The sequence below is a fragment of the Schistocerca cancellata genome, chromosome 2 (assembly GCF_023864275.1).
Source record: "Schistocerca cancellata isolate TAMUIC-IGC-003103 chromosome 2, iqSchCanc2.1, whole genome shotgun sequence".
Taxonomy (NCBI): domain Eukaryota; kingdom Metazoa; phylum Arthropoda; class Insecta; order Orthoptera; family Acrididae; genus Schistocerca; species Schistocerca cancellata.
In genome coordinates this window covers 14688528-14706107 of record NC_064627.1, presented here as the reverse complement: position 1 = coordinate 14706107, position 17580 = coordinate 14688528, and the positions used below count along the sequence as shown (strand labels likewise).

Here is a 17580-nt window from a genome sequence, read left to right as displayed (position 1 = left end):
AGCAGTTGAACGGAATGGATGGTGTCTTGAAGGGAGGATATAAGATGAACATCAACAAAAGCAAAACAAGGATAATGGAATGTAGTCGAATTAAGTCGGGTGATGCTGAGGGAATTAGATTAGGAAATGAGACACTTAAAGTAGTAAAGGAGTTTTGCTATTTGGGGAGCAAAATAACTGATGATGGTCGAAGTAGACAGGATAAAAATGTAGACTGGCAATGGCAAGGAAAGCGTTTCTGAAGAAGAGAAATTTGTTAACATCGAGTATAGATTTAAGGGTCGGGAAGTCATTTCTGAAAGTATTTGTATGGAGTGTAGCCAAGTATGGAAGTGAAACATGGACGGTAAATAGTTTGGACAAGAAGAGAATAGAAGCTTTTGAAATGTGGTGCTACAGAAGAATGCTGAAGATTAGATGGGTAGATCACATAACTAATGAGGAAGTATTGAATAGGATTGGGGAGAAGAGAAGTTTGTGGCACAACTTGACCAGAAGAAGGGATCGGTTGGTAGGACATGTTCTGAGGCATCAAGGGATCACCAATTTAGTATTGGAGGGCAGCGTGGAGGGTAAAAATCGTAGGGGGAGACCAAGAGATGAATACACTAAGCAGATTCAAAGGGATGTAGGTTGCAGTAGATATTGGGAGATGAAGAGGCTTGCACAGGATGGAGTAGCATGGAGAGCTGCATCAAACCAGTCTCAGGACTGAAGACCACAACAACAACAACAACAACATGACTGTTAAATTTTCGTCTCCCTTCACTAACTGAATAATTTCTTTTATCTCATCATACATTTCATCAATTTCTTCATCATCTGCAGAGCTAATTGGCATATAAACTTGTACTACTGTAATAGGCATGCGCTTCGTGTCTATCTTGGCCACAATAATGTGTTCACTACGTTGTTTGTAGTAGTTTACCTGCGCTCCTATTTTTTTATTCATTATTAAACCTACTCCTGCATTACCCCTATTTGATTTTGTAATTATAAACCTGTATTCACCTGACCAAAAATCTTGGTCCTCCTGCCACTGAACTGCACTAATTCCCACTATATCTAACTTTAACCTATCCATTTCCCTTTTTCAATTTTCTAACCTACCTGCCCGATTTAGGGATCTGACATTCCACGCTCCAATCCGTAGAACGCCAGTTTTATTTCTCCTGAAAACGACGTCCTCTTCAGTAGTCCCTGCCTGGAGATCTGAATGGGGGACTATTTTACCTCCGGAATATTTTACCCAAGAGGACGCCATTATCATTTAATCATACAGTAAAGCTACATGCCCTCGGGAAAAATTACAGCTGTAGTTTCCCCTTGCTTTCAGCCGTTCGCAGTACCAGAACAGCAAGGCCATTTTGTTTAGTGTTACAAGGCCAGATCAGTCAGTCATCCAGACTGTTGCCCCTGCAACTAGTGAAAAGGCTGCTGTCCCTCTTCAGGAACCACACATTTGTCTGGCCTCTCAACAGATACCCCTTCGTTGTGGTTGCACCTACCGCACGGCTATCTGTATCGTTGAGGCACCCAAGCCTCCCCACGAATGGCAAGGTCCATGGTTCATGGACCTTTAAAGCGACTAAAAGAGTAAGCTAATGGTAAAAGCAGAAAAGTTCTTGAATAAAATGTTTTTTTCCCAGTTTTTTCTGATTTAGTGTCAGCAATTACAGGATTGCTTTTAATTTAAAGTTGGAGTTAACTCATTAATAAAAACAGAAATTCTTCATCTAAAAATGGCTTTCATTTTCACAACTTAGCTGTATACTTATCCTTCAGATCATAAATCCTGCAACGGAGACAACTTGCTGTTCATTCAAAACTACAGGGTTAATAACGCGTTTAGAAATACAGAAGTTCTTACATTTTTTGTCAACTTATGTCTTTACTTACCCTTGAGCTCTCAAAATTTGCTAGGGAAAATGCTAAACCTTGTCTGGAAATCAGGGAATTTCACTTGAGGAAACTTATGGCAACCCTATGATGTTACAGTTGAGCATACATCTGTGAGACACCCCACACGTCTGCTCAAGTCACACTGATCCATTACCTTTGCTTTATAGAGACAACAAGAGCTGCAGGCACATTTTACCAGTAGGTGCCACGTGCCATTAAATAAATGTTGACCTTGAACCCACAGGCCGAAGTGCTAATCATTTCTGCAGAAACACGCAACAGAAAACAATATTTACCCTATCTTTTGAGATCTTGCTCTTTCTCTAGTAGAAGCACAAATTCACACACACAACCATACATACACCCAAACGTACACTCCCACAGTGGCCGCAGGTGTGTGGATATGTGTACTTCTATTAGAGAAAGAGCAACAGTTTGACATCTAGTGCAAATGCTGTTTTCTGTTGCTCGATTCTATGCACCATACGTCAGTGAACTATAGGTGAGGGGTTGCCTTTCCTTAATTTTATGTATTATTCCAGCTGGGTATTTCCAGTGTTGTTCTAAAATCAAAAAGATTTGTAGCATAGTTCCAAATTATGTGCTGAGCAAGGCTGAGAGGAATGTAAAAGACCCACTGTGGTTCAATAGCCAAGTCAGAAAGATTTTGCAAAATTGAAAAAATCCTCAGCACAGATGTAAGTGAATTAAAAGTGTAGTTTGCAAATAAAATCAGAACAAAGCAAAAATCGATGTAAGGAGCACAATTCGAGAAGTGTTAAGAGAATTCAAAACTAATATTTTACCAGCCAATCTTATGAAAAATTCTAAGAAAATATGGTATGTAATTTTAGTAAGCTGATTGAAATCATCAGTTCCATTGTTCAGTGGCCACACAGGCACCAAAATGGAAGAAAGCATGGAGAAAATTGAAATAGTTTTCTTCCCAAATCATTTCTCTGTGGAAAATAATAATGTGGCACCTCCTTTTGAGCATTACACAAATACTGAAATGTCAGTATTCGTGCACTAGAGAATCAACTAGGCTGCTCAGCAGTGGAAAGGCATCATGGCTGAACGAGGTACCTCTGACGTTGTATTTTGAGTCATAAATACAATAATAAAAGTCTGTATTTATTGCAGTGACATGTTTTACAGATGGATTCTTCGGGAAAGATCAGGCTGTACTGAATACCAGGCTCATGGCAATAGGGATGGATGGTGAAAGGTAAAAGATGTTCAAAGGGAACAGTAATATTTCCAGGCCAAATGCAGAATAAGAGAGAGCCAGGCAGACATGGCCATTCTTTTCATCAGCAGAATTAAACAAAAAGAGCCAGATCGACACAAAATACAAGAAAGAGGCAACGGCATGGGCAGATGATCTAAGGCTGTCTTCTCTGCATCAGCTGCTAACTGCAGGGTAGTGGAATTCACAAGTGACTCTGCCCAGCCAGACACATGGCTTCTCTCCCAGGCCTCTCAGTTTGTTATCGTAATAATACTGGTCTGTACGGGCTCTGTACTAACGTCGAGTTTCAGGCCACCAATCTGCCACTCGTGTAGTGGTTCAGGTTCCTGTCTGTAACCACTAGGTACTGATGGTCAGAGTAGGTGCATTTGTACAAGGTACCTCCCCAGTCATGCACACGAGTTATTTTTATTATTTAAATTTTACACAGAGGCCACTTTTTTCATCTGTTGCCTCTCAGCTGATGTGATAACAGTCAGCCGGTTCACACCAGAATACACCAAGCCATCGTCAGCAAAGCCACCTGCCCAATGAAATCATGTTGCAGGATTACCTGGCTTGTGAAACTGAGGGTTGTCAGAGCCATGACCAGAAAACATTGCTCTCTTCTGTTCTGAACTACCTTCTGGAACAGATGCTAAATGGCTAAATGGCTCTACCTTTTAATTTTCCCTTTTCCTTTTAGATGGGTTTGGGGCTGCTGGAGTTATCTTACCGCAGTCACTGGCATGCCTTTCCATGTAATCCCTGTAGAAAATAAACTGATATCATTTCTTTTTTCTAAACCAGAGTACTGTATGTTAATTACAAGCATGCACTGCATTCCAATCCTGTACACCTTAATTAATTTATCCATTTGTATCTTCCTTTAGTTTACAAATATGAACATGCTGGAGAATTCTGGTAACAAGATTTTGTGAATCACATTAAATTTCTTTATCATTCTCTTGCTGTGATACTGAATGTCTTTTGGTCTGTGCAAAAAGCCACATGTGAAAATGCAATTTTTCAGCCGGTCATATCTTTCTTTCTATTAATCACAGAGAAAAGGTGTGCTTTGGATAGCCTAGTGACCATGTGACTTGGCAGAAGAACGGGTATACAGTAGCTGTCCCACAGAATAGAGTAAAAATTTAAACATTGTCACTTCCCCCAGATCAAATTGAGAAAATGAGTTGGTTCTTTCGCATTGGGTGAGATGTATGTTGGACTTAAGGTGGCTTACAAAAGCACCATTTGTTCACTGACAGTTCCTACCAAAACCCCAAAATAACCTCGATATTTTGGTACCAAAAGTACCAGTTGTGGGACTGGGCACTTCTATAATTTCTGTTCTTGGAAAATTGTCAAAATCTGTATCATTAGTTCTTAAGATGACGTCAACACTTGCTCACAGTGTATCTAGTGTAATCAGATTGATCTGTCACTGGATGCTGTCCTTCAGATCACGAAGAGTTGAGTTACACCCATGATCAACATGATCTTTCTGGTATCCCTACAACCAATTACATTCTTGCAAAGTTGGAATCATATATTGCACAAGGAGGTCCTTATAATGTGCAGATATAACTTACACCTAACAGACTCTCAGGTTTCATCTCCTTGAAGAAAAATGGACTCAAAATGAAGGAGCCTGTGAAACCACACCACATGTTCATATAAGCTGAGTGCAGTGGATGTGCCTGCACAACATGTGGCAGAGTAGAACCCCATAGGTGACTGTTCTGTGCATTCACACCACTGTGCAGAGCAAAATATGCCTTGTCCATCCAAAGAATATTCTCTGCCCACGTGTCATCCATTTCCGTGTGTGCCAAAAAACTAAGGGCAAAGTCACAACATTGGAGCTTATATTGATGTGTCTTTTGGTACACATTCTGAATCTCGTAGGGATAGCAGTGTAAAATTTGATGCAAAATCTTTTGAACTTTCAACCGGGGGAAAACAATTCCCATGACACAGCTGGAGCACTGGCTGCATGGTCAGCTATGGCTACCGTAATTTCATCATCGACTGCCATGTGAATGGACTGCCTCCCTCTTCCTGCTGCACCACCTAATTCATCTGTTTCTTCAAATTTCTTGGTATTGTTTTTAGCAGTTTTATTGACATGGGGCCCCTTTGTAGCTTTTTCTGTCAACAATATTCCCAAAATGCAGCACTGCTGTTGCTGCCAGTTTGATAAAGCAAATTTACCAGGGTGCACAGTCTTTCTTCTCAACAGCCATTCTGTTTTATCAGAAAATTTCAACCTCCTTAACCCTTACACCAACAGTCACTTCACAAAAGAAATCAACACACATTGCAAAGTTGCAAATTGCACAGTGACATAAAAACAGGAAACATTCACATTCTGACTGCTTACAGCTTTTTACCTGGTGCCAGAAAGTGGAACTTTTTTTTTCCCACCATACTCCGTGAGTGCACCAATCGGTGAACACACCTTCAATGTCCGGCAGTGTATGCAGATCGCACTGCTGCACTTCGAATACCGTCAGTTTAATTATAACCACCCAGTAGGTTAGAAGTGAAGGAAGCTACATCATTGTCATACAGATTCGTTGAAATCCAACATCGCATCCAATGAACAATAACACATGTTGGTAAATCATGAAAATTGAATGTCGGCAAGCATGCATAAAGTTCCATAATATGACTTTGGTTGTCTTCTACAATACCCTCCCCCCTGACCCCCCCCCCCCCCCTGCATTGGATTCTACAACAGATTTAATTTTGTTGAGATTTATACTTTCATCAACATTTTAGAATGCTCATGGGCTCTGAAACAGGCTCATGGACTATGAAACATGTGTGCAGGGATACACACATCTAGATGCTTTTCCTGACTGTAAGCTTGCTTTTACTGAGATATTGTTAGTGATGGCTGATCTCAGTTCTATTTTAAATCTGTTCTTGCCAGTATTATAGATGTTGACAATATTGCCAATGAAAGGCGGTTTTGAGCTATAATTTCCCAATAATCATGGGGTGAAAATTCCTTAAATTCTTGGCCTCAAATGGCCATGTGCCCATGATCTATACTTGTGGTTCTGGAATAATTTTGTTGAGTCATTAACTACCATGGAACTAGGTATGCTGACTGGCACTGTGCCCTTGATATTGCACAAGTTATTGTTGGAAAAAGTTCAAAAATATTGACTTGCCCATTGAGATTTTTAATTTTGTCGTGTGTTCTTCTGCTTCATCCTTGTCCTGTTGTTTTGACTGTCAGTCTCCTAGGATTGGGTCAACCATGGGGACATCCCTTGTACTGCATGGTCTGTTGCAGTGCAATTGGTTGACACACTTTCAAGTTTGACCTAATTCTTCTACCAGAGAGTTTTTAAGTGTTCCTTGCTGGTGACTGCGGGGTGGTGTCATGGAAATGTGTGTTTTGCAAAGAAAACACACTTTATGTGACTCAAAGCAAGGTGTCTACTGCACACAGCTGAAGTTTGGAACACTTCTCAGATTAACCTGAGTAATTAAAGATAATAAGAGAAACATCTATGAAAGTGCCACTGCTACATGTTCATTTTATCATTGTTGCCTGGTCGCTCATAAATAAAAATGAAGTGCAGCATCTTTCAATTTTTCACTGAGTGCGGTTCCCCCAGTAGTTGTGCATACAACTTGTACATGAATCCGGAGAGGAAAAGACACGGACAGCGACAACAGATAACCAAATATTATTGTTTCAGGGACTCTTCCTTGAAGGTGCAAGATGGGATAGGGAACTTCGTGTGCTCAATGAATCATATCCAAAATTGCTGTTTGATGTAGTTCCAATAATCTGGTTGAAGCCAGGAATTAAGGTAACACAATTAAATAATATTTTATAACATTTCTAACAATTTTTCTTTGCTTTGAAATTAGTGAATCACATTATACTTGAAACATATCACATCCACATTAATGAAATTGTTTGGTTGTAACTATTAGAGCAGTACCTTGTGATACTTGGAAAGCAACAACTTAGTGAAAGAGCAGTTCATAAATATCACATCAAATAATGGTACTATTTACATTCCCATACATTTCCATGATAAAAGTGGATTAAGTTACTACATGAATCAAGACATAACTGTCTTGTGTAGAACATTTTATTTCTGAAAGGAATTAGCAGCTTTTTTCCATCTTTTGCTTTGTGATTCCTTTTGGTGAGATGTTTATCTGGATCTAGACTGCTCTCATGACACAGTTGTGGTAGATATTTCTCTTTTGGCCTTGTGTGAGTCACCCTCCCCTACCCCAAACTCCCTCTCCCTTTTTTCTGGCCGTGAAGATGGATGAAAAAAAGTTTAAACTACCTTTTCTAGAATTAATGTTCACTCAGTTGCAGTGTGTGCACTGATTTGAAATTTCCTGGCAAATTAAAACTAAGTGCCAGACCAGGACTTAAACCAACTGTGCTTTCCATAGGAAAGTGCTCTGTCAGCTGATCCATTCAAGCACAACTTGTGGCCCACGCATATAGCTTCACTTTCACTTGCACCTTTTCTCCTATCTTCCAAACTTCACAGAAATGCTATGTTCCATGGTTTTAATCTGTCAGGAAATTTCAAAATATAGTTTGTTTGCCTAATTCTACTGGCATGGCAGTGTATGAAGCAGACAAATAGAAACCATAAAGCTAGGGCTCCTGCTTCTTCCTTTACCTGGTTTTTTTACATCTCTCTCTCTCTCTCTCTCTCTCTCTCTCTCTCTCTCTCTCTCTTTATCTCTCTCTTTTAAAAACGAAAAAGAAAAAACTGTGAAATGTATTAGAGCAGGTACAGAGCTGGTATTAAATAAGACTTTATATGATACCGACTACAGTAACTTCATTATGGTTTTGAATATTGGGTGCCTGTTTGAATAAATTATTATAAATATTTATCTTATGCAAGTCTCAGAAAGTATGAAGCAATCAGTAAATATAATGATTTGAAGAAAATTCATCAACATTTTGAAATGGTGTTAAATTTGATTATTTTAATGTTAAAAATATGCTGTAGAAGTAATAGCTACTTAGAAATTAAACTTTAGTTTGCAGCTGTGAAATTATTAGCATGCAGTTGGTTGCAGTCATTAAGTGTCAGTGGTGGTAATAATACACATCGTTATCAAGGACAACAAAACTAAGTGTTGTAGTAATAGTAATAGCTCATATTTTTTGTAGTAATAGTAATAGCTCATATTTTTTTTAAATAGGAGTTATAAACTTTCCATTGGCTATGAAATGTAACAGCTAGCAGGTTCTCCCCCACTTTAAATTAAAAGTATATGTTGAATCTTGTTACCCTAATTCCAAACTGAGAAGTATAATCATAAGTAATGTGAAATATTGTATCTGTTAAATATTATACATGTATATTTCATGAAATTACTATTTATATGGACCCTGAGAAGTCAGTGACTTACCCCAGTTTTTAGAGAGATTTCAAAGTGGCCACCGTGCCAATGAGTTTAATAAAAATAAGAGGAGATTCTCTTTTGACAGAGATCTTTGGAGGTGGCAGCAAGAGACTTTGTGCTTTGTTTTGTGTGGAGTGATAATGGTTCTTCTTTGTTCCATTGCAACAACCTCGAGATATGAATAAAACGGTTTGGAAACTATAAAAACAATATGTGTAGCACAAATTAATGGCATATAATTGACTGCCAAGGTGAATAGCAAATTAGGATTTGGGAGAGCAAAAGAAGCATGGTCAGTATTGAAAGGGCTTCGACAGGATACAAAAAGCAAAACTAATCTCCAACTGATAAAACAAAAAGAATGGGAAGAGTATTTCCAAAAATTATTAAATGAAGACAGAGAAGAATATCTAGAAGAAGGAACAGGGGAAGATAAAGGACATGAAGATGATGAGATCCATATTTTAGAAAGTGAAGTACTTCAGGCGTTGAGAACAGGAAAGAATGGTAAATCACCAGGACCAGGCAATATCAATCTGGAGTGTCTGAAATATGGTGGTGACAAAATTGTGAAACTGATAACACAGGTCTTCAACAAAATGATACATGGAGATTCAATACCCAACGAGATGAAGCTAGGTTACAGTAATACAATATTTAAGAAAGGGGATCGCAAAATTTGTTCAAACTATCGAGGAATTTGTGTTACAAACACGTTAATGAGAATTTTTGCGAAAGTAATTAAAAACAGACTGGAAAATAATTTTAGAACCCAAGAAGAACAATGTGGATTCACAGCTGGGAGATCATGTGTAGACCATATTTTCACATTACGACAGATTTTGGAGAAACAGAGGGAAAAATCAAAAAGTATAGGATTAATTTTCATAGATCTGGAAAAAGCGTATGATACTGTTCCAAGAAAATTACTTTGGAGAGCTCTACATATGGCAAACATAAACCCTTCCTTGATTAAAATAATACAACAGATGTATAAAGATAACATTTGCCAAGTGAAAGTTGGTAATAAACTTTCACAGAAATTTAGAACAAGCAAAGGCCTTTTACAGGGCTGTCACATGTCACCATCATTATTTAAAATCTATATAGATATTAGCCTTAGAACATGGTCTCGTAAATGTAATAGTTGTTGTTGTTGTTGTTGTCTTCAGTCCTGAGACTGGTTTGATGCAGCTCTCCACGCTACTCTATCCTGTGCAAGATTCTTCATCTCCCAGTACCTATTGCAACCTACATCCTTCTGAATCTGCTTAGTATATTCATCTCTTGGTCTCCCCCTGCGATTTTTACCCTCCACGCTGCCTTCCAATACTAAATTGGTGATCCCTTGATGCCTCAGAACATGTCCTACCAACCGATCCCTTCTTCTGGTCAAGTTGTGCCACAAACTTCTCTTCTCCCCAATCCTATTCAATACTTCCTCATTAGTTATGTGATCTACCCATCTAATCTTCAGCATTCTTCTGTAGCACCACATTTCAAAAGCTTCTATTCTCTTCTTGTCCAAACTATTTACCGTCCATGTTTCACTTCCATACATGGCTACACTCCATACAAATACTTTCAGAAATGACTTCCTGACACTTAAATCTATACTCGATGTTAACAAATTTCTCTTCTTCAGAAACGCTTTCCTTGCCATTGCCAGTCTACATTTTATATCCTCTCTACTTCGACCATCATCAGTTATTTTGCTCCCCAAATAGCAAAACTCCTTTACTACTTTAAGTGTCTCATTTCCTAATCTAATACCCTCAACATCACCCGACTTAATTCGACTACATTCCATTATCCTCGTTTTGCTTTTGTTAATGTTCATCTTATACCCTCCTTTCAAGACACTGTCCATTCCGTTCAGCTGCTCTTCCAGGTCCTTTGCTGTCTCTGATAGAATTACAATGTCATCAGCGAACCTCAAAGTTTTTATTTCTTCTCCATGGATTTTAATACCTACTCCGAACTTTTCTTTTGTTTCCTTTATTGCTTGCTCAATATACAGATTGAATAGCATCGGGGAGAGGTTACAACCCTGTCTCACTCCCTTCCCAACCACTGCTATCCTTTCATGTCCCTCGACTCTTATAACTGCCATCTGGTTTCTGTACAAATTGTAAATAGCCTTTCGCTCCCTGTATTTTACCCCTGACACCTTCAGAATTTGACGGAGAGTATTCTAGTCAACATTGCCAAAAGCTTTCTCTAAGTCTACAAATGCTAGAACCATAGGTTTGCCTTTCCTTAATCTTTTTTCTAAGATAGGTCGTAGTGTCAGACTGCCTCACGTGTTCCAACATTTCTACGGAATCCAAACTGATCTTCCCCGAGGTCGGCTTCTACCAGTTTTCCCATTCATCTGTAAAGAATTCATGTTAGTATTTTGTAGCTGTGACTTATTAAACTGATAGTTCGGTAATTTTCACATCTGTCAACACCTGCTTTCTTTGGGATTGGAATTATTACATTCTTCTTGAAGTCTGAGGGTATTTCGCCTGTTTCATACATCTTGCTCACCAGATGGTACAGTTTTGTCAGGACTGGCTCTCCCAAGGCCGTCAGTAGTTCCAATGGAATGTTGTCTACTCCGGGGGCCTTGTTTCGACTCAGGTCTTTCAGTGCTCTGTCAAACTCTTCACGCAGTATCGTATCTCCCATTTCATCTTCATCTACATCCTCTTCCATTTCCATAATATTGTCCTCAAGTACATCGCCCTTGTATAGACCCTCTATATACTCCTTCCACCTTTCTGCTTTCCCTTCTTTGCTTAGAACTGGGTTTCCATCTGAGCTCTTGATGTTCATACAAGTGGTTCTCTTATCTCCAAAGGTCTCTTTAATTTTCCTGTAGGCAGTATCTATCTTACCCCTAGTGAGATAAGCCTCTACATCCTTACATTTGTCCTCTAGCCATCCCTGCTTAGCCATTCTGCACTTCCTGTCGATCTCATTTTTGAGACGTTTGTATTCCTTTTTGCCTGCTTCATTTACTGCATTTTTATATTTTCTCCTTTCATCAATTAAATTCAATATTTCTTCTGTTACCCAAGGATTTCTACTAGCCCTCGTCTTTTTACCTACTTGATCCTCTGCTGCCTTCACTATTTCATCCCTCAAAGCTACCCATTCTTCTTCTACTGTATTTCTTTCCCCCATTCCTGTCAATTGTTCCCTTATGCTCTCCCTTAAACTCTGTACAACCTCTGGTTCTTTCAGTTTATCCAGGTCCCATCTCCTTAAATTCCCACCTTTTTGCAGTTTCTTCAGTTTTAATCTACAGGTCATAACCAGTAGATTGTGGTCAGAGTCCACATCTGCCCCTGGAAATGTCTTACAATTTAAAACCTGGTTCCTAAATCTCTGTCTTACCATTATATAATCTATCTGATACCTTTTAGTATCTCCAGGGTTCTTCCATGTATACAACCTTCTATCATGATTCTTAAACCAAGTGTTAGCTATGATTAAGTTGTGCTCTGTGCAAAATTCTACCAGGCGGCTTCCTCTCTCATTTCTTAGCCCCAATCCATATTCACCTACTACGTTTCCTTCTCTCCCTTTTCCTACACTCGAATTCCAGTTACCCATGACTATTAAATTTTCGTCTCCCTTCACTATCTGAATAATTTCTTTTATTTCATCATACATTTCTTCAATTTCTTCGTCATCTGCAGAGCTAGTTGGCATATAAACTTGCACTACTGTAGTAGGTGTGGGCTTCGTATCTATCTTGGCCACAATAATGCGTTCACTATGCTGTTTGTAGTAGCTTACCCGCATTCCTATTTTCCTATTCATTATTAAACCTACTCCTGCATTACCCCTATTTGACTTTGTGTTTATAACCCTGTAGTCACCTGACCAGAAGTCTTGTTCCTCCTGCCACATAACTTCACTAATTCCCACTATATCTAACTTTAACCTATCCATTTCCCTTTTTAAATTTTCTAACCTACCTGCCCGATTAAGGGATCTGACATTCCACGCTCCGATCCGTAGAACGCCAGTTTTCTTTCTCCTGATAACGACATCCTCTTGAGTAGTCCCCGCCCGGAGATCCGAATGGGGGACTATTTTACCTCCGGAATATTTTACCCAAGAAGACGCCATCATCATTTAATCATACAGTAAAGCTGCATGCCCTCGGGAAAAATTACGGCCGTAGTTTCCCCTTGCTTTCAGCCGTTCGCAGTACCAGCACAGCAAGGTCGTTTTGGTTATTGTTACAAGGCCAGATCAGTCAATCATCCAGACTGTTGCCCCTGCAACTACTGAAAAGGCTGCTGCCCCTCTTCAGGAACCACACATTTGTCTGGCCTCTCAACAGATACCCCTCCGTTGTGGTTGTACCTACGGTACGGCTATCTGTATCGCTGAGGCACGCAAGCCTCCCCACCAACGCCAAGGTCCATGGTTCATGGCGGGAGGAATGTAATAGTATGGGATTAGAAATAAGAGATGGAGTTTACCTACATCATTTATTATTTGCTGATGATCAAGTAGTCGTAGCACAAGATGGGGAGGATGCTAACTATATGTGCAATCAACTAGCAGTAGCATACAAAACTTGGGGTTTGAAGATTAATTACCAAAAAACAGAATACTTGACTAATGATTCAGATGAGCTATACATTGAAGGAAAGAAAATCAAAAAGGTAAACACTTTCTGTTATTTGGGATCCATTTTAGAAATTGAGGGAAAATCAGAGTCAGAAATCAATAAAAGAATTAGTAGCGGACGGAGGGTCATTGGGATGCTTAACTCAGTCTTATGGAGCAGGAATGTAATGAGCAGAACTAAAAAATTAATATACAAATCCATATTAGAGAGTGTGGTTCTGTATGGAACGGAGACCTGGACAATTAACATGAAGCACATTAAAAAATTACAAGCTCTAGAGATGGACTTTTGGAGAAGATCAGCAAGAATCTCCAGGAAAGAAAAGATACGGAACACCGAAGTAATAAGGAGAATGGAAATAAAAGAAAGAATATATAACGTAATGGATAGGAAGAAATTACAGTGGTACGGGCATGTACGACGAATGGAGGAAGCCAGAATACCAAAACTGATACTGGAGTGGGAACCGGAGGGGAGAAGAAGAAGAGGACGACCTGTGACCACCTGGCTTCAAAATGTACAGCACACAATGAGGAGAATGGGCAGAGAGGAAGAGGACACGCAAGAACGAAACACCTGGAGAAATACTTTGAGAGTATAGTTTAAGAACGTTTATTGTTTGTATTGTATTTTCCAAGTAAATTATTATGTTGGAGATAAGCCTCTGTAATGAGGAAAAGCTCAAAAATAAAAAAAAAATAATTGACTGCCTGGCCAGTGGTCATATCACCAGAAAATTTCAGTTATCTTTTACACACCAGTGGAAGCAGATCAACTCACAGTGCCAACAGTGCAGGAAGTGGAGAGGAACTTTTCAGCTAAGATTATAAAAAAGTATTAATTGTTTTACTCAGCAAAGTTTAAAAAAAACTGGCTATTGCATTCGAAATGTGTATTACTTCATACTAGTGTAGCAAGTATGATTAAAACCACTCTCAGTTTGTGATGTAGTTACTAATTTGTGTACATTAGCACCTGATACCAAAAAATATTTATGCAACAGATACTTATTTAACTTAGCCATCTGTCCATGTTAAATAAATATTGTCACAGTGATCATGTGTAACTACTGCCTCAAACTAGTGAGAAATGGTTGACATTGTGAGACTGTCTTCACAGATTTCACAAAGTTGAGAGTTGCAATTGGCAACAGTAGTTTTTGTGGTTTTCAGTCTGAAACCTGATGTGATGCAACTCTCCACACTAGGTTATTCTGTGCAAATTTCTTTATAGATGCATAACTACCATATCCTACATCCATCTGAACTTGCCTACTTTATTCCTCTACAGTTCTTACCCCACACACATACTTTGGTTACCATTTTGACGATTCCTTGACACTTCAAGATGTATCCTGTGAACTGTTCCTTCTCGTAGTCAGATTGAACCGTAAGTTTCTTTTTTCCACAATTTGATTCAGTAGCACCACATTAGTTATTCTATCTACGCGTCTACTCTCTGTAGCACCATATTTCAAATGCTTGTTTTCTCTTCCTGTCAGAACTTTTTATAGGCAATGTTTTCTTTCCTTTGAAAGCAACACTCCAGACAAATACTTTCAGAAAAGAGTTCTTAACACTTAAATTGGTATTAGATATGAACATATTCTTTGTTTTCAGAAATAATTCTCTACCCAAATTTCCCTTCGGTTTCATTCACAGCTTGCTCAATGTGCAGATTTTATGACATCAGGGAAAGGCTACAACCATGTCTCACTCTCTTTTCAAGTTTGGATTCTCTTTCACCTCCTTTGAATTGCGTAACTGCAATTTGGTTTCTGCACAGGTTGGTAGGACACATCTTGAGGCATCAAGGAGTTGTCAAAATGATAACCAAAATATGTGTGGTATGGTAAGAACTATAGAGGGAGGCTAAGACTTGAATACAGTAAGCAAGTTCAAATGGGTGCAGAATATGATAGTTATGCAGTGATAAACTTTCTCTCTCTGTATTTTGTCCTTTCTACCTTCAAAATTTCAAACAGTGTAGTCCAGTCAGCATTGTCAAAAGCTTTTTCTAAATCCACGAATGTTATCAACCTATTTTCTAGGATTAGTCACAGATTTAGTACTGCCTCACAGGTTCCTACACTTCTCCAGAAACCCAAACCGAAGTTCCCCAAGGGCAACTTTTACCACTTTCTCCATTGTTGTGTAAGTAATTTCTGTCAATATTTTGCAACCATGACTATTAATTTGATGGTACAATAATATTAATGCCTGTCAGCAGCTGCCATGTTTGGAATTTTAACATTTCATGCTTCATCTTGTAGAAAGCCAGTTTTGTTTTTTCCTTATGATCACATCTTCCTGAGTAGCCCCTACCCACTGATCTCAGTGGAGGGCTATTTTACCTCCAGAATATTTTACCCAACGGGATGTCATTACCATTATACCACACGTACTCTCAGGAAAAAGAAACAACATTTGTAGTTTCCCCTTGCTTTTGGATGGTAACAGTTCCAGTTAATGTTACAAAGCCAGATCAGTCAATCATCCAGACTGTTGTCACTGCAAATGCCAAAAACATTGGTGCTCCTGTTCAGGAAGATCTTGTTTGTATGGCCTCTCCATAGATATCCCTCCACTGCGGCAACACCTAGGATAAGGCTACCCGCATGATTGAGGTACGCAAGCTGCCGCACATTGGCTAGGACCATGGGGGGGAGGGTGGGGGGGGGGGGGAGTTAGCAGCAATAAGGTTAGGAGTAGACAGTAGACTAGATGGCCAGACTGTGGTCAAATCTGGCAGTCTTCTAGATTTAGTATAGATACCCAAGAAGTTCAGGAACTATCTGGCAAGGTAAGGAAGAAAGTACAAGGTGAAGCTAATACTGGTCCTAGGGTCCTAGGTTAAAGTCATCCTGCTTGGGAGTGATCTTGAAAGGGGAATGTCAAATAGAACTCCCTTGGTGATGAATACCAAGTAAGTAATATTTTTAAGGAATCAGCAAGTCACCTGCGGATCAGGACCTTGGAGGAAATATCTTTGTAAAGAAGATAATGTTGTGATTACTTTTTGTTTTCATATTTTTTGCCCTACAGAGAATGCTTCTCACACTATGTTGGAAATCGTGTCACTCACTGTACAAAACAACAAGTCCTGGAAGAATAATTCTACCAAACATTTAATGCAGACCCCAAGCATCACCAATAAACTGAGATGATCATACATGTGTATGATAAATGAATTACCAGCATTTGATTGCACTAAACATGACACGGTCTACATCTAAATGTTTCCTGGGAAAAGGTTACGTACATCACTAAATTCGTGAAGCATTCAGTTTAACCGAAGCACTGTCTATCCAATCCCTGTGTTACCAAAATCATCACTAATGTGTTGTAGGGTAAATGTTCCTGAAAGGCATGTTTGCTAAATGACTACTGTCACAGTAGCAGCAGAACAAAATACTGTAGCATAGACAACAAAAAAGATAAGAGACAAAATGAATTTGAACTTTCTTAATCAAAACATAACAATCATAAAAAATAGAAAGGTAAGCTTGTTCATATCTTTAAAAAATTGGAAACCTAAAGGTATTATAGATAGTATTACCAGATGCTCTCAGTTCTTTGGCTGTTTGTCTCTTTTACAGTATGTAACAATCTGTCTTTTCCTACTTTGTTAAATCATTAATACATGCTTAGCATTTAGTATATAATGTAAATATATGTGTGTTTCAGGCCAATTTTACTCCTAAACCAACATATACCTGCCCAATATACAAGACTAGTGCAAGGCGAGGTGTATTATCGACAACTGGTCACTCTACAAACTTCGTTATGTTCATGGAATTCCCCAGTGACAAGCCACCACAGCACTGGATTAATCGTGGAGTTGCTTGTCTCTGTCAGCTGGATGACTGATTCTTATGTATCAGTTTTACTGTCATATTTCTTACACAGTATGTAATTTTCAACTGAAATATATACGATTGTAGGAGTGTAAAACATTTTTAATTCAGCAGTATCTGCATCTAATGACATAAGATTTGAAATTACCTGTTGCACAAATACTGGATATTTTCTGTGAGATTTATGACTAATATTTTCCTTTATAGTTCAAAAATCCAGCATGAGTAAGCATAACAGCTGCCCAGAATATACAAAGGTTGTAGATTTTTGTGAAAAACAGTTCACTGAACTTCCCATTTAGCAGTGGCTTATTGTGTAATAAATAATGCAAAGTTCTTCTGAAAAAGTGGCAGGTCATGAATAAAATTTGTTTTTAAAATACACTCTGCCTCGTGGCAAACTCAGTCACACATATATTCAATAGTTGTTTGACCCTTTGGATCCGATCTGAAGTCTTGTGTCTTGAAAGTATATGGATTAATGGGCTACACTTATTCCATATTAAAGAAGTGAATAATGAGCTAAAAGTTAAATTA

At 38.7% G+C, this 17580-nt stretch overlaps 1 protein-coding gene across 1 annotated transcript in view; it reads left to right on the top strand.

The window, feature by feature from the left end:
* The window catches only part of LOC126163202 (dynein axonemal heavy chain 3), a 1221238-nt gene extending 1204182 nt beyond the window's left edge, over window positions 1-17056 (top strand). The window contains exons 64-65 of the mRNA XM_049920156.1: window positions 6856-6969; window positions 16874-17056. Coding sequence (XP_049776113.1) covers window positions 6856-6969; window positions 16874-17056 — 297 coding nt within the window. The remainder of the gene's footprint in view (window positions 1-6855; window positions 6970-16873) is intronic.
* Window positions 17057-17580: the final 524 nt, after the last annotated feature.